Consider the following 25,488-nt stretch of genomic DNA (forward strand, 5'->3'; position numbering starts at 1 on the left):
TTCATTTCGGATTTCCTTCGGTTTCATCCATTTCGGACAAAATTCAGCTGGAATCTGAAATTCCAGACGAAACATATTAAATGTCTTTATTATTTTTATTGTGCATTTACTTAAGATTTACATGTAAATAAGGGAACATACCCCATTTGGATTCATTAAAAGTAGTTTCGAGACCCAATTCTAAAAGCAAACCAATTCTAGTACAAAATTGAAAAAATCGGGCTGGGTCAGTATCTTAACTTCCAAACGATGGGGTTTTTTTTTCCAATTTGAAAAATTCATAAATTCGAACTTCCAAATGATGAGGGAATTAATTGATACGATGAGTAGAAGAAGAGTTAATATAGCTTGCCTCCATGAGACTAAATGGGTAAGAGAAAAATCTAGGGAAATAGAAAATATGGGTTTCAAGTTATGGTATACGGGAATGAGAGGAATAAAAATGGTATAGGGATTATAATAGGTAAGTGCCTAAGAAATGAGGTCGTGATGTTAAAAGGAAGGGATAGAATTATTCTAATTAAATTAATATTAGGTGAAGAGAATTAATGTTATTAGTGCTTATGCCTCTCAAATAGGATTAAATGACTCTGTTAAGAGGCAATTTTGGGAGGATATGGATGAAGTAGTCCAAGGAATACCACATGGAAAGAAGTTATTTATAAGAGGAGATTTAAACGGGCATGTGGGAAGAACTAGTGGAGGTTTTGAGATGGTTCATGGAGGACTGGGTTTTGGCAATAGGATGAGCCAGGAGAAGATATTTTGGAGTTTGCAGTGGCATATGATTTGATGTTAACAAATACTTTTTTTAAGAAAAAAGATTCACACTTGATAACCTTTAGCAGTGGCACCAACTGTAGCCAGATATATTTTATCCTCACTATGAGAGAGGACAGAGCTGGGTGTAAAGATTGTAAAGTCATACCCGGGGAATGTTTAGTCACACAACATAAGCTGGTGGTGTTGGATATATGCATTAAACATTGGAAGAGATTGGAAGAGAAAAGATAGAGATGTTACCCATTCGAGGACTAGGTGGTGGGATCTCAAAGGGGAAAAACTAAATATGTTTAAGACTGCTTAAAGAAGGATCTTAGAGTCGGAACGAAAGGAATAATATTATGTGCAATGAGATGTCTAGTTATATCAGAAAAGTGGCTAGAGAGGTACTTGGAGAATCTAGAGGAAGTGGACCACCGTCTAAAGATACGTGGTGGTGGAATGAGGAGGTCCAAAAGGCGATTAGGTCTAAAAGGGAGTGTTATAAATGTTTGCATTGAGAAGTATAAATTGGCTAGAAAAGAAGCTAAGAAGGCAATAAGGGAAGCTAAGGCAAGGCCTATGAGGATTTGTACCACATGTTAGGGACGAAAAGGGTGAAAAAGATATTTAGTTATATCAGAAAAGTGGCTAGAGAGGTTCTTGGAGAATCTAGAGGAAGTGGACCACTGTCTAAAGATACGTGGTGGTGGAATGAGGAGGTCCAAAAGGCGATTAGGTCTAAAAGGGAGTGTTATAAATGTTTGCATTGAGAAGTATAAATTGGCTAGAAAAGAAGCTAAGAAGGCAGTAAGGGAAGCTAAAGGCAAGGCCTATGAGGATTTGTACCACATGTTAGGGACGAAAAGGGTGAAAAAGATATTTAGTTATATCAGAAAAGTGGCTAGAGAGGTACTTGGAGAATCTAGAGGAAGTGGACCACCATTTAAAGATACGTGGTGGTGGAATGAGGAGGTCCAAAAGGCGATTAGGTCTAAAAGGGAGTGTTATAAATGTTTGCATTGAGAAGTATAAATTGGCTAGAAAAGAAGCTAAGAAGGCAGTAAGGGAAGCTAAAGGCAAGGCCTATGAGGATTTGTACCACATGTTAGGGACGAAAAAGGTGAAAAAGATATTTATAAGCTTTCTAAGATGAGAGAAAGGAAGAGCTTGAATCATATAAAATGCATCAAAGACGAGTATCAAAGATTCTTAATAAAAGAAAACGAGGTTAAAGAGAGGTGGAGAAGTTACTTCGATAAGTTGTTTAATGGAGAACCCGTAGCAAATTTGGTAGAACTTGATAATGCTTTTGATGATACAGACCGGAGGTTTGTTCGTAGAATCCGAACACCAGAGGCAAGAGTAGCTATGAAAAATATGAAACTAGGAATGGTGTCTGACGGTATTCCTATTGAGACTTGGAGATGCTTGGGTGATGTGGGTTTGGTTTAGTTAACTAGATTATTTAACAATATTTTGAAGACTAAGAAGATGCTTGATGAGTGGAGGAAGAGTACATTAGTACCTATTTATAAGAATAAAGGAGATATTTAGAGTCACACCAATTACCGGGGAATTAAGCTAATGAGTCACACCATAAAGCTTTGAGAGTGTAATTGAGCATAGACTAAGAAAAGAGACTAAGGTGTCAGATAATCAGTTTGGCTTCATTCCTGGACGGTCGACTATGGAAGCTATCTTCTTGATTAATGCGGTTAATGGAGAGATTTAGAGAAAATAAAAAGGACCTTCATATGGTTTTCATTGATTTGGAAAAAACGTGTTTGGGTTCCTAGGAGGGTTATGTGGTGGGTCGTTGAAAGGAAAAAGTGCCTACTAAATATATTGATATGATTATGGATATATATGATTGAGCAGTAACTAGTGTCAGAACTACGGATGGCACGTCTAGTGAGTTTCCAATTAAAATAGGATTGCACCAAGGATCAGCTCTAAGCCCGTATCTTTTTACGCTAGTTATGGATGAAGTTACGGAGGGTATCTAGGATGAGGTGTCGTGGTGTATGTTATTTGATAATGACATAGTATTAATTGACGAAACCAAAGCAGGAGTTAATGCTAAGTTAGAGTTATAGAGAACTACTTTGGAATCCAACGGTTTTAGACTGAGTAGGACTAAGACAGAGTATATGGAGTGCAACTTTAGTAGTGTAAGGAGGCGTGGGGAGGATGTAGTAGCGTGGGGACGATGTAGTAAATATGACAGGACAGGAGGTACCTAAGAGGGATATCTTTCGCTTTCCTGGTTCAATCTTACATAAGGAAGGAGAGATGGAAGAGGATGTTAACCACAGAATAAGAGCAGGTTGGTTGAAGTGGAAGCATGCTTCAGGGGTTTTGTGCGACCGTAAAATACCTACCAAGTTGAAGGGAAAGTTTTATAAGACAGCTCCATGCTGTACGGCTTAGAATGTTGGGTCACCAAGAAGCAGCATGTGCATAAAATGAGTGTAGCAGAGATGTGAATGCTTAGATGGATGTGCGGCCACACAAGGGTAGATAGAATTAGTAATGAAGACATCCGTAAAAAGGTGGGGGTGGCACCAATTGAGGAGAAGATGAGAGATCACTGCTTAAGATGGTTTGGGCATATCCAACGTAGGCCTTTGGATGCTCCACTGAGAAGAAGTGACTCGTGCCAAGTTGATGGAGTAAAAAGAGGTAGGGGCAGACCGAAAACAACTTGGGTAGAAACAGTGAGGAAAGACTTGATGGCTAGGAACATAACAGAGAACATGACCGTTGTTAGGAGACAATGGAAGAAAATGATCCATGTAGACGAACCCAACTAGTGTCAGGATTAGACTTAGTCACCTTGAGCCGGGTAGATTCTTTCACCTTCTTGAAAATTTTCTAAAGGATTCATTAGCCGACCCCAACTAGTTTGGGAAAAAGGCTTAGTTGAGTTGAGTTAAGTTGAGTTGAGTATAAATTCTATCATGTCAAAACATTATTAAATCCCAAAAGTCCGGTAAAAAAATCTCAGAATTTGGTCTCTAAAAGTTTTCATCTTGTCAGACATGGGTCAACCCAGGCATTTAAGTGGATAGTGATTTTCTTTTAAGTAAATGTTGGATCTTTTACAAATACAACTTATTTAACTATTTCTTATATTTTTAACAATTTTTTTTGGATTTTTTCATATTTTAAACTATTAAAACAATTCGGTTGTTTTCGATCTCTGCTTATCTAACGAAAAAAAGTGTTGGTTTGACAATAAAAAAAATTCGATTGTCGTAGCAGAATGAAAAGTTTCGAACGAAACGCCGAACGAAACAGACGAAACACCAAAACGTTCCATTCCGATGGCCAAAACGAAATGGCGAACGAAATGGCGAACGAAATGGAATTTATAACTTAGATGACAACCAACTGTCTGAGCACCAGGGGCAACGAAACCAACTCCCAAGTGCGATTAGAGTGGAGAGCATCTGTCTCAGCATCCATGGCAGCATGCCAACCTAGATGAGCAAGTGCATCTGCAACATACCTCGCCAAAGAAACAAAGGTAATGTAGACAAAAAAGGTAAGACAAACGGTTGAAATTCGATCATAGGAAACAGAATTAGATATCAGAAGAGCAACAATACAGGAACGTGTACGAGAAGCTACTGGAGAGTCAACAGAAATGGAGGAGGATGGAAACATCAATTACCTGAGTACTAGATGTCGATCTGTCTGGCTGGGAGTTGGGTTGGTCGGGTGGAGGTGATATATCTGGAGAAGTTTGCACAATTCGTCTAAAGCCACGAGTATAAACCTACAGTGAGGAATAAACCCCGAGCAGAATCGCTACACTACATCTCTAGTGTCTGAAGTGGGTGTAGTTGTTGGATTGGTTGTAAAACCCCGATTAAAATCGCTACACGTTGCTGAAGAATAAACCGTGTAGAACAAAAATTTTGCTCTAACCTAGGATTTCTAGGGACTAATTGATTTTTATTGTGATTTAATAAACATAAATATAAATATCTTTATGTAAAAAAGAACTTGTCCGCCTGATCTACTCGAAAATTCGCCGGTGATCTAATCGACGCGAAACCTCATGGTGACTCGATGGATTCCTTTTGTTGCGTAAAGGATCTTATGTACAACTCTTTGTTCACTTTATAACCTGATCTAAATCAGATTATAATGTGGGAATATGTATTTAGATCAATGGAGCTTGGTTGGATGTTTATCTTTGATCTAGAAAAGACAAAACTAGTTGACGGAATTGAAGGAGAAAAAGAAAAGACTTTGGGGTGTGTCTACCGATTTTCAGCACATGGAATTATGGAAGAGCTCATGAAAACTCCATTCATATGTCTTATATTATAGAGTTCTTGTAAGCCCTAGGGTTCCCATGGGTCTAATCATTCACCTTACCTCTTGTTTTGATGCTAGCAAACTCATATTGATTAGCATTTATGGACTATTGTGTTGGTTTGAGGTGTTGTGTTGTATACTGGAATTTCATGTCATAATCGCCATTATACAACTCTTCACAACACATGGCTTGTGGATCAAGGAGCAAAGGAACCAAGAGCTTGACTTACAGTGAAGACATCCTCATTTGAAGATGTTCAAATCAAGAAGCTCATCATGAAGATTCCACAAGTTCCTAGCAAGTGTCAAGAAGGAGCTTAGAGTTGAACCAACCATTGGTGACACCTCATGTACCATTCAACATGTATTGAAGATTGGAGGAGAAGTCACAAGAGCCAAGCAAGGTTAAGAAGTTCTCTCACAAGCTGAAGAAGTCCAAGAAAGTGTAAAGGAGCCTATACATTCTAAGAAGACTCAAGGTTTACATCTTTTAAATTGTATTGGAAGTCCTCTTGATTTTATGTTTAAATGCGTTTTCAAAAGGTTTTCAAATGGTTTTTACACAACATTTTACATCCTTGAAAACCATCAACACACCAAAAAATGTGTTTGAAAACCTAGGACTTAAGCCCAAAGACCATGACCCAAAAGCTCCTAATTTTTAAAGTTAAAATGGAATTTTACACAGGGCCGGTCAACCGGGGTATACCGGGCGACCGCGGCAAGCTTGTAGGAATTCTAGCACTTGCGGAAAAATAGCGGGCCGGTCTACCTGGTTAGGCCGGGCGAGCGCGGAATGAGTTCTGTTGAAACAGAACTATTCTAGCATGGTTTGGGCCGGTCGATCGAGATAGGTTTTTGAGCTGAATTTTTGAGCAAATAGGTTGACCTCGCCGGACGACCGCCATGGCCGATCGACTGCGACAGTAAGAAATTTGAAAATAAAAAAGGCATCCGATAGGGGCGGGCGACCGTGACGGTCGGGCAAACTAGTCGTTGGGGCTTTCGCAGGTTAACTTTTTCAACCCAGGTTTTTACAGTTTTACCTCTAAATGGTCATATTTTCAAATACACTATATATACACTATCAAAACCTATTTAAACAAGCTTTTGAACATTTGAGAAAGAAAAAATCCCATTTCTCTTTGAGCTTCATCTTTGAAAATCAAAAGCAAAAACCTCTTTGAGCTTGTATTTCTACATTTTATCCAGAGGCACTCCATAGGGCTTTTATTTTTGCTTATTTCTTTGGAGTGATTGTGAGCTTAAACTTTGTAATCCGCCTATTAAGAGGCATTGCTAGTTTTTCTTTTCTTTTGTTCTTCATTGAGGGTTTTATCTTCGGCCCGTTAAGAATTGTGAAGATGAGGGTCTCCGATTCGGCCCGTTAACAAAGGTGAATCATGTAAAGAGGGAGTGTCCCTCGCAAGGCTTCGTGCAGAAAGGGTGTGTGCCCTTTGGAGTTGAAGAAGTTGTGGTGTACGGCTTGGTGATTCGCCATTGAAGAATCCCAACTTTAGTGGAGCATCCAAGGAGGAAAACTTGGAAGTGTGGAGTAGGTCTTGTGCTGACCGAACCACTATAAAAATCTCATGTCTTTTGTGGATGACTCTTCTTCTCCTTCTTCCTTTGCACGTATGGTGATTGGTAAACTCTAACCCTAAGTTATATTTATGCTTTTGATTGAACAAGGGTTATTAAATGCACTTGATTGAAATATATAAACCCTAGTTGCATTATAATGTCGATTTGAACAGGGGTTAGTAAATGTGCATGATTAGAATGTCTAAACCCTAGCTTTCATTAATATAACTATTTGAACAAAGGTTAGATTAATTAGTGCTTAATTAGTGGATTAACTTTTAATCTTCCCTTAATTAAGCCTAAAATTTCTAATTGACCAATTCACCCCTCCTCTTTGGTTGTCACACTTGGATTTCATTTGGTATCAAAGCTTAGGCTCTTAAAGAGATTTTTAACTTTAAAAATGTACAAGAGAAGATTTGTGACAATCCAAATGGATTTTGAGAAAGGCCGATCCACCATAATTCCTCTATTCTTTGATGGAACGAATTATGGAGCTTGGAAAGCACAAATGCAAGCCTATCTCAAAACCATAGATCATGACATTTTAGATGTTATTAAAGAGGGAATTTCTTTTTCAAGGGAATGCACTGAAGGTGATTTAAAATTATTTTTCTTGAACTCAAAGGCAATGATTTTATTGTGTTGTGGTTTAACTATAAATATTTTTGACAATATTTCAAATTGCATCAATGCAAAAGATATTTGGACTTCATTAGAAAACATTTATGAGAAGAATATTTCTCTTTTCAAATGATAAAATTTTTAGTCAAAAAGAGACTTCTCAAAAATCTTTTGCAAAAGAAAGTTCTTTCAAACATTTAATTTCCGAGTTGGAAATTCAAATTGAAAATTGAAAATCGGAAATAAATGTATGTTTGAAAAGAAATGAAAAATTTAGTCAATTGAGCATATTTTTAATAAAGAAAAATGTTGACTTATTTCAAAGATGCAATGCCTTTGAGAAAGAAATTAAAAGCCTTGAAAACACAAACATTGAACTTGTTGAAAAATATAAACATGTTTGTGAAAAGGAAAAACAATTAAATGAAAAACTCTCTACTAAGAATCAAAGACTACAAAAAGAAAAAGATAAGCATATTTGCTTAAATTTAAAGTCTTGTGATTCTATTTGTTCCTCATCTACCGAACCATATTGTACTCAGTGTGGTAGATCTGGACATTACAAATCTGAGTGTAAACTTAGATTTGTAAAATCTAACAAGTTTGTTTGGATAAGAACAGATACACTCCTACAAACAAACTTGGATGGAACCAAAGGGATTTGGGTTCCAAAGAATCCCATTTAAACTAATTAGTGAATGACTTAGTTTAGGGATTGTGCTAAAATGTTCATATCATGCACATTCATTCTAGATACCTCAACTCATTGATTCATCTTTTGTATCTAGAATATATGAGCTTAATTGATATATCTTGTTATCCATGAATATAAATACTCATGTGTGATGTTTTTAACTTGAAAGTCTCTATATTCATTTGAGCTTAATGATCACATCTTTTACCTGCTTTAGTCTAAATGTAATTCAATGCTATATTTGTGTTTAGACTATATTTTGTACTTATTGAATATCTTTTTGAAAAACCCATCTAAGTGCAAAATTGCATCACATTTGCACTTAGCATCCACAATTAGAAGGCCTTGCTTGTCAACTTTGCTAGACATAGATTAGACACATGTCATAGGAATCTTGCTCATTATTGGGCATCTACCTATTATGGTAGTTGACATGCAATACATTGTGATGGGAATACTTATCTCCCTCACATTTTGGCTTTCTACATATTCGTTCACCTTTGTTATTTTATAGGTGATTTGTGGATGAAAACGTAGTTGTTTGGACCATGAACCCTATGATTCATGTCATTTGGGTCCAAACTTTTTAGACTATCCATGGATGCTTAAAAATATCATATCTTACTCATGTTTACCCATAAGTAATAAACTATCACTTGCATGAGCCATGGATGTCTCTCAGACATGCTATCTACAGTCTATTTCTCCTCTGTCTGAGTTCTATCGATTTGTGCTTAATAGACATATGTATATATAATCTATAGTTATTTCCCCTTGTATGGTATTAGCTGCATGGTTAGATGGTAAACCTTAAAGTTAAAAGCTACTCAATTGGTGCTTTTAGCCTTCTTACTAATTAAGAGGGAGATTTTACCTTCATCTTAATTAAAATATCTAATTACTTTGGCTTCTAGCCAACATCTTAACCATGATAAGCCATACGTGCCTTGTGTGTTATATATATTATATGCACATATTTAGGGGGAGCATGGATTGCTAGGTTGTCATCTCTTTTAGTATCATATGACTACCTATAGCAATCATGCATTCGTAGCCCAAGGATTGTTTGTCAATCATTCACCCCAAAATCCCATGGTGCTTTTGTGTAAGGACAGCCCTTTAGATTCATACCATATATGAATATCTAACAAAGGGAGAGCAATACATTAAAATATCTGTCCTTTCCATCTTGTCATATGTAGGTTGATATGGGTATCACACTACATGTGATGAGTTCACTCATATGGAGCTTTATTGCTTCATATGTGTGGTAGTTGGGATTTGTCATATGCTTACATTTTGAGATCATCTCTCATTTGTGACAAAATCCCTTAGCCTGTGCCTCAGTGCCATATCCTTTTAGGCTTCATACTTATCTTGAATGGACTCATATGATATCATCATCTCCAATGATAAGTATCTTGTTCTAGAGTTTGAAAAATCTCTAGAACTCTTCCTCATAGGATCATACTTTAGTTGATCATCCTGTTTCCTATGAGTTATCTCTTATCATGTGTTTTGAAGAACATCTTTCATAATGATAAGATCCAATGACTATACATTTATAGACATATCTATAGCCATTGTGTATTGTCATACCTTACCCTGTAGATTTTATCTAAGGCCAATGACAATTGTTTCAGGGAGAGATGATTCTTTGGGCTGGCAAGGTATCCTCCTTAATATCCTTGAGTTTGTCATGTCCCATTGCTCATCATCTCGCTTGTCTTGCGAAAGAAAAGACCAATTCAGATAATTGGTTCTTTGCAGCTTGTCTAAGGTACTTGTCTCTCTCCATTGTGTCAGATGTAATAAGATGGTTAATGTACACAATTTTCCTCTGTGCAGTCCTATCCGTTTCCACAATGAAGGATGAACAGAGATTAAGGAAATTGATAATTCAAGACTAAAGGCTGGCATGTGCATTTCCTGAATCCTCTTAAGGATTATGTTTTGATGAGTGAAAAAGATTTAAGACAAGTACACAGTCCCTCAAACTAGGAAGATTATTAAGGATGCCAACATTATGGACAAGGATGAAAAGATCAAGCACTGATTGAAGTTCTTCTAAACTTTCATCAGTAGTCTTGTATCTCAATCGTTTCCCTCTTGGAGAGTCATTCCGTAACTCATTTGACAAAGTCGAAAGGCTTTGTGTGAGAGCTCTAACTATATGTAGAGTATTGTAGAGCTCATCTAAATTATTTTGAAAAAGAGTTCCGGAAAAGATGATGCGCAGTTAAGTGCATTTCCTGAATCCTCTTAAGGATTATGCTTGATGAGAGAAAAAGATTTAAGACAAGTACACAGTCCCTCAAACCAGGAAGATTGTTAAGGATGCCAACATTATGGACAACAATGAAAAGATCAAGCACTGATTGAAGTTCTTCTAAACTTTCATCAGTAGTCTTGTATCTCAATCGTTTCCATCTTGGAGAGTCATTTCGTAACTTATTTGACAGAGTCAAAAGGCTTTGCGTGAGAGCTCTAACTATATGTAGAGTATTGTAGAGCTCGTCTAAATTATTTTGAAAAAGAGTTCCGGAAAGGATGATGCGCAGTTAAGTTTTACTTCTTTCGAGAGATTTCCAAATCATCTCGAGAAGTAACATTTCTTCTAATTCCAAGAGGATTGTTAATCATGTCCAAGGCTTCCTTAGCAACCTTCCGAGCAAGGTATATGCTTATCACTCATTATGCCTAACTTTTTTAAGCATTTCCTTTGCAGTTTCATGGGTAGTAGAAGTGCTTTACAATAATAAACTTCTTCTATGCCCATCCTCAAACATAGATGGGCTTTACACTGCTATTTCACATGTCTATGTTTGATTGTTCTTATCATGTATGATTCACTTTAGACATCTTATATACATGATAAGTTCTTTGGGAGAGAAATCATGATATTATAAATTGAGCTTTAATTGTAAATTTTCTTCCATTTTTAGTTCATGTATATAGAATTTTATTTTGCTTTATCTATATATACATGTTCCATTATTTACCATGGGTATGAGATTTTACTTATGTATTTTTGTATCCATGTGCATTTTTATGTCAGACCATATTCATTTCATTTGGTATATCTTTTGTCTGATATTCCTCCATTCACATTTTAAATGAAAAATTCTATTGAATGGATTAATAATGAATGGTTAAAGGTGTAAAATGGCAACTCAATTGCCTTATGTGCTTGAGCTATTACATTTAGTCCATATGCACATAGTCAGGGGAGCTTTAATTTCAAATATCTAGGGTAAGCAACTTGTGCTTAAAAGTTATTTTATAAGTTCAGAGTATATCCATGCTCTGGAAGAGACTTGTCTGCTCATTACCTAAGAGTTCAAAGTTAAAACCCATCACCTTTCCAACAATTCTACCCTGTCATGCCCTAACATAGGTTTTACTTAGGGCCAAGGACAAATACATAGGGGGAAAGCAAAATGGTTTCATATTCATATTTATATAGACCATTGTAATGTGTTCACATGGTTTATTGCCCCCATAGTTGTGTTAACTTGCTAATCTTTAGCACAAAAAAAAAATCTGCTTATCATGCATTTTACCTTGTTTTATATTTTGATAAGCATCATATGAGCTTCATTGACACATCATATACACTTTGAATAACTCTTATGAGTTATTCTTCATCTTGACAAACTACTTGCACTTTCACTTGCATATCACCTTTTTGCTGCTGCCAAAATGGTGAGAGTTTTGGGAATTGATTAGGTAGTCCACATTGTATATGCAGCACATGCTTTACATTATCATTTTGTACTTGTGCATATAGTGAGGGGGAGTATTGCTTCATGGTTTATATTATTTAATGCTTATTCATCTATTTGTTTAATATCTCCTACTTCCCTAATCAATTTGTTTGCCATCATAAAAAAGGGGGAGAATGTAAGCCCAAGGGTTCCCATGGGTCTAATCATTCATCTTACCTCTTGTTTCAATCCTAGCAAACTCAAATTGATTAGAATTTATGGACTAATGTGTTGCTTTGAGGTGTTGTGTTGTATACAGGAATTTCATGTCATAATCGCTGTTACACAACTCTTCACAACACATGGCTTGTGGATCAAGAGCAAAGGAACCAAGAGCTTGCACCTACAGTGAAGACATCCTCATTTGAAGATCTTCAAATCAAGAAGCTTATCATGAAGATTCCACAAGTTCCTAGCAAGTGTCAAGAAAGAGCTTGGAGTTGAACCAACCATTGGTGACACCTCATGTACCATTCAACATGTATTGAAGATTAGAGGAGAAGTCACTAGAGCCAAGCAAGGTCAAGAAGTTCTCTCAGAAGTTGAAGAAGTCCAATAAAGTGCAAAAGAGCCTATACATTTCAAGAAGACTTAAGGTTTACATCTTTTAGATTGTATTGGAAGTCCTCTTGATTTTATGTTTAATTGCACTTTCAAAAGGTTTTCAAATGGTTTTTACACTTTTAACACTTTACATCCTTGAAAACCATCAACACACCCAAAAATGTGTTTGAAAACTTAGGACTTAAGCCCAAAGACCATGGCCCAAAAGCCCCTGATTTTTAAAGTTAAAATGGAATTTTACATAGGGCCGGTCGACCGGGGTATATCGGGTGACCGCGGCAAGCTTGCTGGAATTCCAGCACTTGCGGAAAAATAGTGGGCTGTCAACCGGGTTAGGCCGGGTGACCGCCGTGGGTTGGTCGACCGAGATAGGTTTTTGAGCCGAATTTTTGAGCAAACTGGTTGACCTCGCCGAACGACCCTCATGGGCCGGTCGACCGCGACGGTAAGAAATTTGAAAACAAAAAAGGCGCCCGATAAGGGCGGGCGACCGCAGTTGCTCGGTCGACCGTGACGGTCGAGCAAACTAGCCGTTGGGGCTTTCGCAGGTTGACTTTTTCATTCCAGTTTTTTACAGTTTTACCCCCAAACAGTAATATTTTCAAATACACTATATATACACTATCAAAACCTATCTAAACAAGCTTTTGAACATTTGAGAAAGAAAAAATCCCATTTATCTTTGAGCTTCATCTTTGAAAATCAAAACCAAAAACCTCTTTGAGCTTGCATTTCTACATTTTATCAACAGGCACTTCATAGGGCTTTTATTTGTTTATTTCTTTGGAGTGATTGTGAGCTTAAACTTTGTAATCCGCATATTAAGAGGCATTGAGAGTTTTTCTTTTCTTTTGTTCTTCATTGAGGGTCTTCTCTTCGGCCCGTTAAGAATTGTGAAGATGAGGGTCTTCTCTTCGTCCCGTTAAGAATTGTGAAGATGAGGGTCTCCGATTCGGCTCGTTAACAAAGGTGAATCATGTAAGAGGGAGTGTCCCTCGCAAGGCTTCGTGCAGAAAGGGTGTGTGCCCTTTGGAGTTGAAGTAGTTGTGGTGTACGGCTTGGTGATTCCCCATTGAAGAATCCCAACTTTAGTGGAGCATCCAAGGAGGAAAACTAGGAAGAGTGGAGTAGGTCTTGTGATAGACCGAACCACTATAAAAATCTCGTGCCTTTTGTGGATGACTCTTCTTCTCCTTCTTCCTTTATACGTATGGTGATTGGTAAACTCTAACCCTAACTTATATTTATGCTTTTGATTGAACAAGGGTTAGTAAATGCACTTAATTGAAATATATAAACCCTAGTTGTCCATTTTAAAAAAAAACCCCTAGTTGCATTAGAATGTCTATTTGAACAAGGGTTAGTAAATGTGCATGATTAGAATGTCTAAATCCTAGCTTTCATTAATATATCTATTTGAACAAGGGTTAGATTAATTAGTGCTTAATTAGTGCATTAACTTTTAATCTTCCCTTAATTAAGCCTAAAATTTCTAATTGACCAATTCACCCCCCTGGGTTGTCACACTTGGATTTCAGTTCTCAATTTCCATATGCACAATCCAAAGTTTCTAGAGAAATCTCAAAAACATGGAAACTAGCCACAATTGGAAGCTCAATTGGGCAAAGCAAGCAACGCCCCATTATGGAAACCCATATTGGATGTCCCATAGGGATTGCTTGCTGCCCAAACAATCCGTTGGGTTGCACTTGTGGTTCCTTAGTTTCTAATTTGGTTTGTTTCTTCTCTCTCTCTCTCTCTCTCTCTCTCTCTCTCTTTCTAATTTCACATGTGTTGCTTTAATTTGAGTAAACAAATCATGCAATAATATTCTAAATAATATTTGAATTCCAAATTGATAATGGCACACCACATGGGTCGCGTGGCAATGGGTCCCACCCAAATTCGTCCCATGTGGGTCCACTTATCCAATTCAAATTCCCATTGCATTTCACATTTAATTCCCAGTTAAATTATGCAATCCAATCCTATCCAATAGAATTAAAGCTCCAATATAATTTATGATATTCCCAAAATAACTTTATTGTTAATATTTAACCATTATGGTATTCCCAATGTATCCTATAGTGCATATACACTATATACATTGTGTTATCCTTTTAATGCATCCAATGCCACGAAACTAGTTCGTGTAAGCAACTAAATAAATGCAGGACTTCTATCTAATAGATTATAATAGGTCAATCCAGTAGTGAGTGGGATCGTGGCAAGGATTCAACGGTAGATCCTGCAGAACCCACAAGTGGGCCCCACTGCGATTATTGCTCCGTAGCCAATGTTACAATCGCATTGAGTCAGTGGCCTCCATCGAGACATAACCCTGAAGATAACCGTCAAATCATCATACCCCTAATCACATCAAATATGCAAGTCCTTTCTCCAAATCCACATCTACTGAGTTGAGTCCTACAGGGGGGTGGACATCAACTACCCCCTGGGCTCACTCACGGTATACCTTTCAGTCAAGCTGTGTTGGCTCGCAAATGCATTTGCTAAAACAATTTCAAAACTTATTTTGTGAAATCCTTTTGATATATACTTTATCAAATTCACCTGGTCATGTATTTTTCTAGGTTTACTGCTCTGACCAAAACCGTAGATGTTATCCTATAAAATAGGTGAAGAATTCCATGTCGGGTATCACTATTGACCTCGAAGGTTTGTCCAACACTCTAGCACTACCCTCTGGTGGCTCTAAGAGAATCACGGTTAGATAGACCAAGAATGAGAGACTCGCCAATGGACCAATATGACCCCTCAGGTCAAAGGACATGTAAAGGGTCCTGTCTGGTAGAATAACTCAACTGTCTCATGTCCACTAACTATTCTAATGTGATCCTGTTCAATACGCAATCTGATTGTTGTACATATTTTCTCTTGCTTAGCGTCCACTACGCAAGTGATTGAGATAAGTCACTCCACATCTCGTGCATGTAGGCAAGATAGATGCTAGTTGTGTACAGGAGGAGGTGTCCAACCTCAACTCCAACTAGGAACTATTAAGGTCTGCAAAGAACCGGAATCCCATATCTCCTTGCTCCTTAGGATCTGTGAATCCATGAGCATGAGTTTCCTACTTTGCTACCTAATGACAAATACGTGTCAATAACAAGTAGCATGTCACACATATTTAACTTTTAGTACCTATAAATTATCATGAAAAAAAACTTTTATTGATTAACATGCGGAATATGCTGGGTTTTAGTGCACCAACTCTAATAGTAGCCTCCTCTCATTCAATTCTTTCTCTACCATGTGTTTTTTGTTTACCAAAGTTTTCGTTTAATTTGTTTTTGGTTAGCCAGATGACCAAACATCTTAACTGCTCTATGTCCTTTTCCCCCTTATTGTGTTTTTTAGAATCTGAAGGCTAGGAGGAAGATTGGTTCGGTTCGTGACGTTGATGAGCTCTATTATCTCGATCACGGTACCACTGGTGCAGCATTACGGAGCTCGGTCGATTCCTTTTAGTGGCATTGTTGCTTGGGCCATCCCTCAGTGGAAAAGCGTTAGAAGTCTAGTTTGGTCTCTAGTCTTATTGGTTCTTTTCAATGTTAGTCTTGTGCGTTAGGAAAACACCATAGGGTGTCCTTTCCTTCTAGAGCCACGAATCGTGTCTGTCGTCCTTTTCAGTTGGTTTACTTCGATGTATGGGGTCCTTCTCGGACTATGTCGTTAGTTGGCTTCAGATATTTCATTGTTTTTGTTGATGATTATTCCAGAATGACATGGCTATTTTTAATAGAAGATCATTTTGAAGTTTTTACTTCCTTTCTTACATTTTATACTGAGATTAGTAACAATATCATTGTACTCTTGGGGTGCTTGCGTACTGATATTGCGTGTGAGTATCTTTCTGCTTGTAATGGATTTCAAGAATTCTCGGACAGCCGTGGTATTTTACACCCATCCTTTTGTGCCCACACCTCTCGACAAAACAGTGTAGCAGAGAGGCAACTTCAATATCTTTTAGATATAGCCAGAACTCTCATGTTCCAAATGAGGGTTCCTAAAGTTGATTGGGGAGATGTTCTAACTGCATGTTTTTTGGCTAATCGGCTTCCTGCCTCTGTTTTGAAAAACTAGTCCCCATTCTCTGTCCTACGTCCATCTGGAAATCCATTCCATTTGCTTTCACGTGTGTTTGGCTGTCTGTTTTGTTCAAAACTTGTCTCTTGGCTTGGACAAATTGGACCCTCGTGCGAAAAAAGTGGGTTTCCATTGGTCATTCTCATACTCAGAATGTATAAATGTTACAGCCCACGTTTGCGGAAGTTGTTTGTTTTTGCGGATGTCACTTTCTTTGAGACTATGTTGTACTTCTCTTCGGTTGGAGGGAGGGGGGTGGGTGGCAAGGGAAAAACCCAAAGATGGGTTTCGGGTGGAGGGGGGTGGACGGTAAGGAGAAAACACAAAAGTGGGTTTTTTGTGTGGAGATAAGGGTGGGAAAGGGGTTTGGACATATCCAACGTAGGCCTTTGGATGCTCCGGTGAGAAGAGGCGACTCGTGCCAAATTGATGGAGTAAAAAGAGGTAGGGGCAGACCAAAAACAACTTGGGTAGAAACATTGAGGAAAGACTTGATAGCTAGGAACATAACAGAGAACATGACCTTGGATAGGTTAGAATGGAAGAAAATGATCTACATAGAAGAACCCAACTAGAACCAGGATTAGAGCCGGGTAGATTCCTTTTACCTTCTTCATGAATTTTTCCTAAAGGATTCATTTAGCCGACCCCAACTAGTTTGGGACAAAGGCTTTGTTGAGTTGACTTGAGTTGAGTTGAGTTGAGGGTGGGAAAGGGGCGACGGCAACAAAGGGAGGGGAAGGGTGGGGTGGCTAGGGTTTGGGGTTGTGGATGGAGTGGCGGCAATGAATGGTGGGGTGGGCTGCTTGGGTTTTGGGTTCTTTTTTGTGTTTATTTTTTTATTTGCTTCACTAATCCAAGGAATCAGAACCTAATGCTCTGATACCATGTTCGATGTAACCGCACCTCGATGGAAGAAGAAAAAGAACAAAGAGACGAGAAGAATAGAAAACAAGAGAAAGAAGTGAGAGTCTAATAATCAGACTTCTCACATTATATGATATAAATATATGTGTGTGTGGGCAGGCGCGCACTAGGGTTACATACAAGAGAAGAGACAAGAATACCCTCAGTAGGGCATACTAATTACACCACTTTTTCAGCACATCCCACAAGAACCAGATATCCTACACACATACTATTATTTCTTTAAAAGATCCGCAACTGCTGGTTTTATGGATATCAGCTACACCCATTGCTATGAGAATTGCATGTGGCCAATAGTTGCCAATATCTGCCTATCAGACATTGAATTGCTAACTGACTTGCTATTTTGACTATCAAATATTTCCTCGCCGCCTTACTTTTCATTCCCTAGCAACTTTCTCTTTGTTTTAGCTTGTTAAGAAGATCTTGAATGACATTGAGATCTTCTTGTTAATATTCTGGAACTTGGATTCATGCGTCAGTAGGGTCCTTGTCATAGTAAGTAATTGTCCCACCTTGGTACTTTTAATTGTATGGGATGCTTGCTATTTTAGGGTTTTTACATTCTTCAATATTTTTCCCTTTAACTAAAGAAGAGGTTGATCTGTCCTTGCAGGGAAGACACAGTGCATCAATCATTTTAGAATAAATGATAATTGGTACCTTGTGGATTTGCCTGGATATGGGTAAGATCTGAAACTCACTTTATTCATGATCTGACTCTTTAAATATGTTGCTCTGTGTATTTTTCTGCGAATGTTTTGCACTGCTGCATATCCTAAACTACTCGTTGCATTGGTCTCTCCTCTCTGATACTTGACATGGTGATGCAGGACAATACCTAATTTAGAGAGACTCCTACACTTCTAATCAAGGTTTGAAATGTTTCGGTGTCGGGACGAAATCATGTAAAAATATGACTATGATTTCGTTTATTTTTTAAAATTTCGACCGAAATGTTTTAAATTTCGATCGAAATGTCTAAAATTTCGGTGATATCGGTTGAAATTTCATAAATTTCAGTGGAAATTATAACATTTCGGTGGAAATTTTGTAAAAAAAGTCCAAAAATGAAATTTCAACATAACTTTCAGTGACATTTCGGTGAAATCTTGTAAAGAGAGGACTTCATGCGAATTTCGTTTCGGTGTGTGCCGAAACCGAAATATTTCGGATTAAGGCTTTAGGAAAGATTTAGGATTAACACGGACGACTCAAACACCTACAGAACTAACCTAGGGCTGATTTGGCTCTAATTTTATTACAGGGCAGCAGCAATAACGAGACTTTAAATGCTTTCAATAACTAGAAAAATCACAATTAACAAGAAATAAACCTTATGCAAATTGATCAAAAGGAATGATAGATGCAAGGGCTTTCTTTATGCAAGGGCTGGAGAAGGGCCCTTGAATAGATCCACGTCATTTTTAAAGTCAGTTGAGAAATTGAATTCGGTTGCACTTAATGACGTGGATCTATTCAAGGGCCCTTCTTTACCCCTTGCATAAAGAGGGCCCTTGCATCTATCATTCCTCATTAATCAATAGGTAAAATTGTTAATGGCAAAATTAGTGCTAAACTAGGTTTTACCCATGCAACCAATTAAAAGAACTAAAAGCGAATGCAAATACGGATGAATTAGATGTAAACAAGCATGAAAATGGTAATAATCAATGAAGAACATCAGAAAAACTATAAACAACAGTGTGAGGGGTTCAAAGTAGTCCAGATTTAGGCTAAAAGGGTATTTCGACAATTTTACAGATCTGGAATTTTGGGGTTATATTGCTGTTCAGATTATAGTTATGATCTAGAAAGGTAAAAGGAAGTAAATCTAGGGTTTAGGGAGGGGTTTTGATGGTAAGTTTCGGCTATGTATCTCAAAAACTAGTTTTAGGGCTTGAAAAGGGTAAAAATCTCAACTAGGTTCAAAAGGGGTTTAGGGTAAGGGATCTTGAGTGTTTTAGCTAAGGTTTAATCACAAAATCAATCCCTCAAAATCTCAGGTTGAGATCTTGAAGAACATACAATATATATAGATTTTGGTTTTTTCCAACTTTAGGGTCCAAAACACAAAGAAATTGAAAAGGTTGATGTACTAACCTTGTTGTGCAGATTTGATTGAGAAGAGACTTGAGAAGAAGAGAGAAGATGAGAAGAATGGTTCCAAACCACCAAGAAGAAGAGAGAAGAAGAAAACCCAAAATTCTGGCTTCAAGCAAAACGTCAATTCTATTCCATATTCAAAAGTCACTTACATTGCTTTCATAAGCTGCATTTATAAGAAAAGAAATCCTAGAAGATAACTTAAGACCTAAGCAACTAATCCGAACCATTCATCTAATCCAAAGTAAACTAAATAAAGTTAAAAAGTTACCTAAAATAGTAATCCCGTAATAGACTTATATCACTTCCTAAAAACACCCAAAACTTGCTCAAGTCACATCCAAATCATGTAATCTTGGGCTCATTAGATAGGTAATTGAAAGACCTTTCTAATAATACAAAAACATGCCAAACAGATGAGATTTGATGCCTAAAAATTAGGCTACAAATAAAATGACGTAAATAGAAGATAAATAATAAAAAAAGGACGCCCATGTCTCTGGCCATGCTAGAGTCTCCACCTTCAGTTTCGTCCATGTTGGTGCTTGTAAACCTTGAATTCTTTCGCATTGTTGATGTCCCCATCACGTGGGATGATTTTGAATTACTTTATGCAAATCTATATTGCATTTGGTTGCCTAATGGCTAATTTGTGTGACGAGCCCACCAAGCTCCTTGATGTAGGGCCGCTACTAGAAGGAATAATACTTTGCTCTGATACTAATTTACATAGTACAGCCAACTGATGTGATCTCTCTATTCCAAAGGCTAGATCTTGATCAACATTGAGAAGATCTTATGGACAGGTTTTGATAGGCTGGGAAACAAAGTTCCAGAGTGGTTTAGTAGGGTTTAAAATGATGATCAGATTTGGATTCTTTCAGGTGTGCAAAATCTGTAAAATTCAGGTAGGGCTAAGAAAATAACAGGTCCAGGGTCAGACTATATAGGGCTATAGGTTTAAAGAAATGGACTTTGGTAGGTTGTACGGGGACTTTTATTGGTTGGACGGAATGGATACTAATCACAGTAAAAGGGTATGAGGCTTAAAAGGGATTTTAGGGTCCTGGAAGCGGAATCAAATGAGTTTATTGGTGTAGAGTGGGACATGGCTGAACTGTCCAAAGAGTGCACTGTTGGTCGCTCTGTTAGGTTACAGATTTAAGACGGATATGCTGGGTTTAATTCGGGTTATGATCAGATAGTTGAAGGCGAGGTTTTGGGTCTGTAACAATGGTTTAATTGGTGGTAAAAGCTAAAGAAAACACAGTGGTTTATAACAGAGATTTGGTAATAATTCTGGGGTAGGAAATTGGTAACAGGTCTATAATTTTGCATCAGATTTGCAACATTTATGGTGGTAAGTGGTAAAACGATTGAAATCTGAAACTGGTAAGGGTTTGATTTGGCCTAGGGAAATTAGAGGGTGTTCGACTGTAGGTGTAGAGGTTAAGTTTCTGGGATAAATCATGGATTTAATGGATCTAGGCTTGGTAAAGGGTTGTAGTGGGAGAGGTAAATGGATGGAAAATAAAGAGCAATGGGCTTGGTAATGGAAAATTATGGTGGTGGTTAAGGTGGTCGAAGGAAATGTGGAGTAAGTTTTTGGGTTGTGGGTTTGCAAAGACAAGGGGTTGATGGATTGGGCCTAAGGTTAATGGAAAAAAGTGCTGGGTGTTAGGTTTGTCAAGGACTGGGGGTAGATGGTGGGTAAAGCAGGCTAAAGGTTTTCTTGGATGTTCTACTATCAGGAAGGGGGTATGGGCAGTTGTATAAGTGCAGGGCTTAAAGTTTATGGTTGGAAGGAAAAGTGAAGTTGTATGGTAGAAGTGCAGCAAGTAAGGAAGGAGGCTTATCGTGGTCGTAAGTGATGGGGGAGGTTTAGGTTGAGCAGTCGAAGATTCGAAGGGCTAGAGAGGATATGGTGTTCGTAGGTTGCAGGCATGGATTTAAATTTCGGTTTCGGTTTCGGCTGTGTCCCGAGACTGAAATTTTGGCCGAAATTCAATAAAAAAAATCAAAGCAAATTTCATTCTTGTACCGAAATTGCGGCCAAAATGTTGTAAACAAACTTAAAACGTCACATTTTTCCGAAATTACCGAAATTTGGTACTCTAGCAAAAATTTCGGGTTTGGGTGGTTTCGGTTTCGGTCCCAACCTAAGTTATAAATTCCGTTCCTGTCGCCGTTCCGTTTTGGCTACTGGAACGGAACGTTTTAGTGTTTAGGCTGTTTCGTTTGGCGTTTCGTTCAAAACTTTTCGTTCGACGTTTCGTTTGAAACTTTTCGTTCCGCTCCGGCGAGGGGAATTTTTTTTTAGGAAAATAGTTAAAAATATGAAAAAAATCTAGTGGGTATAGTGAATTTTTTGGAATTTTTTGTTCAGCACCGGCGAGGGGAATTTTTTGGAATATTTTGAATTTTTTTCGATTTTTTTTCAAAAGACGAAAATAGCCCTCCCAACAGCACCCCCACGGTCATAAAACGAGGGTAAATTTGTAAAATACACTCCCCAATGACCATAAGGGCATTTTTGTAATTTTTTGGATTTTTTTGAATTTTTTCCAACATTCCAGCACTTTCCGGCCGTAATAGGGGGTTTCGCCCGTTCCGCCCGGAATTCCGGATTCCGCCGGAATTCCTGATTCCGGCCGGAACGGACCGGAATCCGGACCGGACGGAAAATATAGGCATTCCGTTCCGGAATTCCGGTGCGTTCCGGCCGGAACGGAATTGATAACTTAGGTCCCAACCGAAATTTCGGTATTTCGGCCGAAATTTAAAACCATGGTTGCAGGTCTTAACAAGACAAAGAAAAAAAAAAGAAGGTTGGAGGGGTGCAGAAGAAGAGAGGAAGAAGCATAGGGAAAGAAGATACTAACTTGGAATCACTCCAAACTTTCCAAGCATCACACTTGGGAGAAAGGCATCACACCCTACGAAGGAGAGAGGGGCTTCACACCTACTCAAGCAAATAGTAGTATTCAATTATTCATTCCATCTCAATATATAAAATAAGGTCCTAGGCCATACATATTTATAGAAAGAACCCCCATGAAAATAACAAGGGAGGCAACCTAATCCTACTTGCATAACTAATTCTACTTGCATAAGAAAACTATTTCTGTCTAATGAAGCTCTTCATATGCTAAAACTCTTAAAACCAACTCTTATCAAAACTCTAATTAGACTCCTAACTAGACTCTACTAAACAACTTGGACTCATCCACTCAGGTCCATCTAGGATTCCTCAAAGAAGGTCAAAATAACAAGTGGACTCCATGTGCACTTAAGTGGCTTAAGTGTCAAGAACACTTGGGCCAAATTTGATAATGGCACCCCCTTCATTATTGTTGAAGTATAAATGATTAAATAATGCCAACTCTAACAGCTTTAGTCTTTTGGAGTAACTGGTTGTTTCACATGGTATCAGAGCCATTGCCTAGCAGCAGGTCCTGGGTTCAAAACCCAACAACTCCTTGATACTAAAATTCCATGTGTATGGTCCACCCAAAAGAGGGGCCACATGTATGGCCAACCCAAACCAACCCCCCCTCCCAACACACACACACACAAAAGAGAGAGAGGGGGGCACACGTGAGGGGGAGTGTTGAAGTATAAAAGATTAAATAATGCCAACTCGTATAAATTATTAAATAATGGCAACTCTAATAGCTTAAGCTTTTGGAGTAGCTGGTTGTTTTTCAATTACGATGCCCAAATTGATTATGTCACCCAAAATATTGTAGAGGTCATAGATGGTCCCCATCACTTCTCTACCGCAACTCGTCATCCTCTCTTAGCTTCGGAATCATTTGGGGAGAGCAGTTAAGAGCTTTGGAATCATTTGGGGAGAGCAACTAAGCATAAACAGATTAAAGCACTATTTTGAAACTGACTATCAGGAATACAATCCAAAATAACTATAGTGTCTAGAGAAGTGGGGACATCCTTCTTACTTTTCAGGGAAGCAGACTGCTGTGAACAATTTGGCTAGTTATGTGTTTGGGCCTCCACCCCATCTTAGAATTGCGGCTCATTCAATTTGTATTTACTCTGTTTTTGGGGTACGTTTCTTAAATTATCAAAATTAAAAGAAATGGTTTTGGCTGCTGTAACGGTTTAGTTTCTTTTTTCGCTTTTAAGATATAAAGGGGTGCAACACTTAAATGGTGTAATTTTTTTTATTTATAGCTTTTTATCTTTGCTGCTGCTAACAGGAATATTGATAGCAAACAGGTATGCAGCTGCACCGCATGAAGTTCGAATTGATTGGAATGAGTTCACCAAAGACTACTTTCTCAACAGAGAAACCCTGGTTTCAGTGTTTCTCCTTATAGATGCCAGCATTCCAGCTAAAAAGATTGATCTTGAATACGCTAGTTGGCTAGGCCAGAATCAGGTATAGTCTGTGACTCTTTTCTTATTCTATTTACCTGGGCTCCGTTTTCCTTTGATTTAAAATGCGTGTAAAACAAATTTTATGCTCACTTTTCCACTTAAAAATGGGCGTAAAATTTGCTTTACGCCCATTTAACGTCAGAAGAAACAGTTCCTTTAGGAAAAAAATTACAGACGGACCAAACATGATTTTCTCAAGTGAGGTGAGCATTATTCTTTCTATCCTTTTTAAATCCGGATTTTCCCTGTTTTGAGTACTTAAATGTTTGTTTTGACCTTAGTTTTCTACTTGTGGTGGGAATTTGCTTCTTTCCAAGGAGAGCTGTGCAAGTTATGTGCCTTGCTTTTGTGGCTCTTTTGTGGATTACCCTAACAAAGTCTCCATTCTTTTTATAAAATGAGAAACGAAATAAACAAGGACTGGTAATCAGTAGTCTTGTTCTTTCAGATTCCAATGACGCTAGTTTTTACGAAATGCGACAAGAGGAAGAAGAAGAGGACTGGGGGTAAGAGAGCCGAAGAGAACGTTGAAGATTTCCAGAGCTTGATACGGGAATTCTTCACAGCCGCACCACCTTGGATCATGACTAGCAGCGTTACAAACCAGGGCCGGGACGAGGTGCTACTACACATGGCCCAGCTCAGAAACTACTGGCTTAAGCACTAGAACAGAAACATTTTGCAATCCTCACCCAAGACTTAGTCTTCAAGTCTAAACCAGTAGTAGATGGATTCCTGCATTTCTTAAGTCCTTTTATAAAAAAGAAAGAACAATCCAAGTAGTATTGGGTTCAATTGCAAGTGTGCAATCTAATGAGTTGAAGCATTTCATGTTGTAACTATGTGGCAAAATCTGCTGATACTATGGACAGGAGAAGAATGCTTCAGTATGAGGTGATCTCAATGTAAAACAATGTGGCGTGCCCAGTATGACCATGGGTCCACCCTCAATTGATCCGAACTATCTATTTGATGGCGACTTGCTTTGTCAATCAGCCAGTCTTAACGTTCCATACTGTGTATTTTTGTTGGCCAAAATCTACATGCAGGAAACGGTTCACATTCAACAATGGGAAGTTTTTGATGTTTTGAATGTCTTCTTCAAAACAAAAGAAATAGATTAGGAGGCGTGCATGGCGTATGTTAATGTTTAGGGTGGCATCTTCAGGCCATTGAAATTTTTTCCAAAATCAAAAAATTTCCTTGCTTTGAAGGAAAATTGCAAACCTTCCAGTCGCTGGAATTTTTTCATAGAATATTATTTTCCATGAGATTTTTTCCACTAAATTCAAACTTCCCCTGAGGCTACCCTTCATATCAAATTTCATGTTTTGTTGTGACGACAAATGTTGACACAGTAATTTTGCCGATGTCAGCACCTAAAGGGCTGTCAGAGGAATATTATTGTTTAAAGCCCTTTAATTGCCGCACGACAAACAAGTGGAGCACATGTTTATCAAAACATTGGAGTGCCGAAATCATTTACCTAATTTTTTTAAGAGCATTAAACTGACAGGATGTCGTTAAATTAAAAGAAATGTCGAAAATTCGAGCCACATTTTAATAATAAGTGTCAAAAATTCTGGCTAGATATTATAAAGGGCAATGATATCAACA

The 25,488-nt window shown here is 38.0% G+C and overlaps 1 protein-coding gene across 1 annotated transcript in view; it reads left to right on the forward strand.

Moving 5' to 3' along the window:
* LOC143845802 (P-loop containing nucleoside triphosphate hydrolases superfamily protein) overlaps positions 1 to 24,882 on the forward strand; it is a 34,690-nt gene extending 9,808 nt beyond the window's left edge. Inside the window, exons 2-4 of the mRNA XM_077354211.1 lie at positions 17,981 to 18,050; positions 23,710 to 23,872; positions 24,320 to 24,882. Coding sequence (XP_077210326.1) covers positions 17,981 to 18,050; positions 23,710 to 23,872; positions 24,320 to 24,538 — 452 coding nt within the window. The 3' untranslated portion in view covers positions 24,539 to 24,882. The remainder of the gene's footprint in view (positions 1 to 17,980; positions 18,051 to 23,709; positions 23,873 to 24,319) is intronic.
* The last annotated feature ends 606 nt before the right edge of the window (positions 24,883 to 25,488 follow it).

This window comes from Tasmannia lanceolata, unplaced genomic scaffold, assembly GCF_043159265.1.
Source record: "Tasmannia lanceolata isolate RefF3 unplaced genomic scaffold, GAP_Taslan_0.1 ptg000015l, whole genome shotgun sequence".
NCBI classification, from domain to species: Eukaryota; Viridiplantae; Streptophyta; class Magnoliopsida; order Canellales; family Winteraceae; genus Tasmannia; species Tasmannia lanceolata.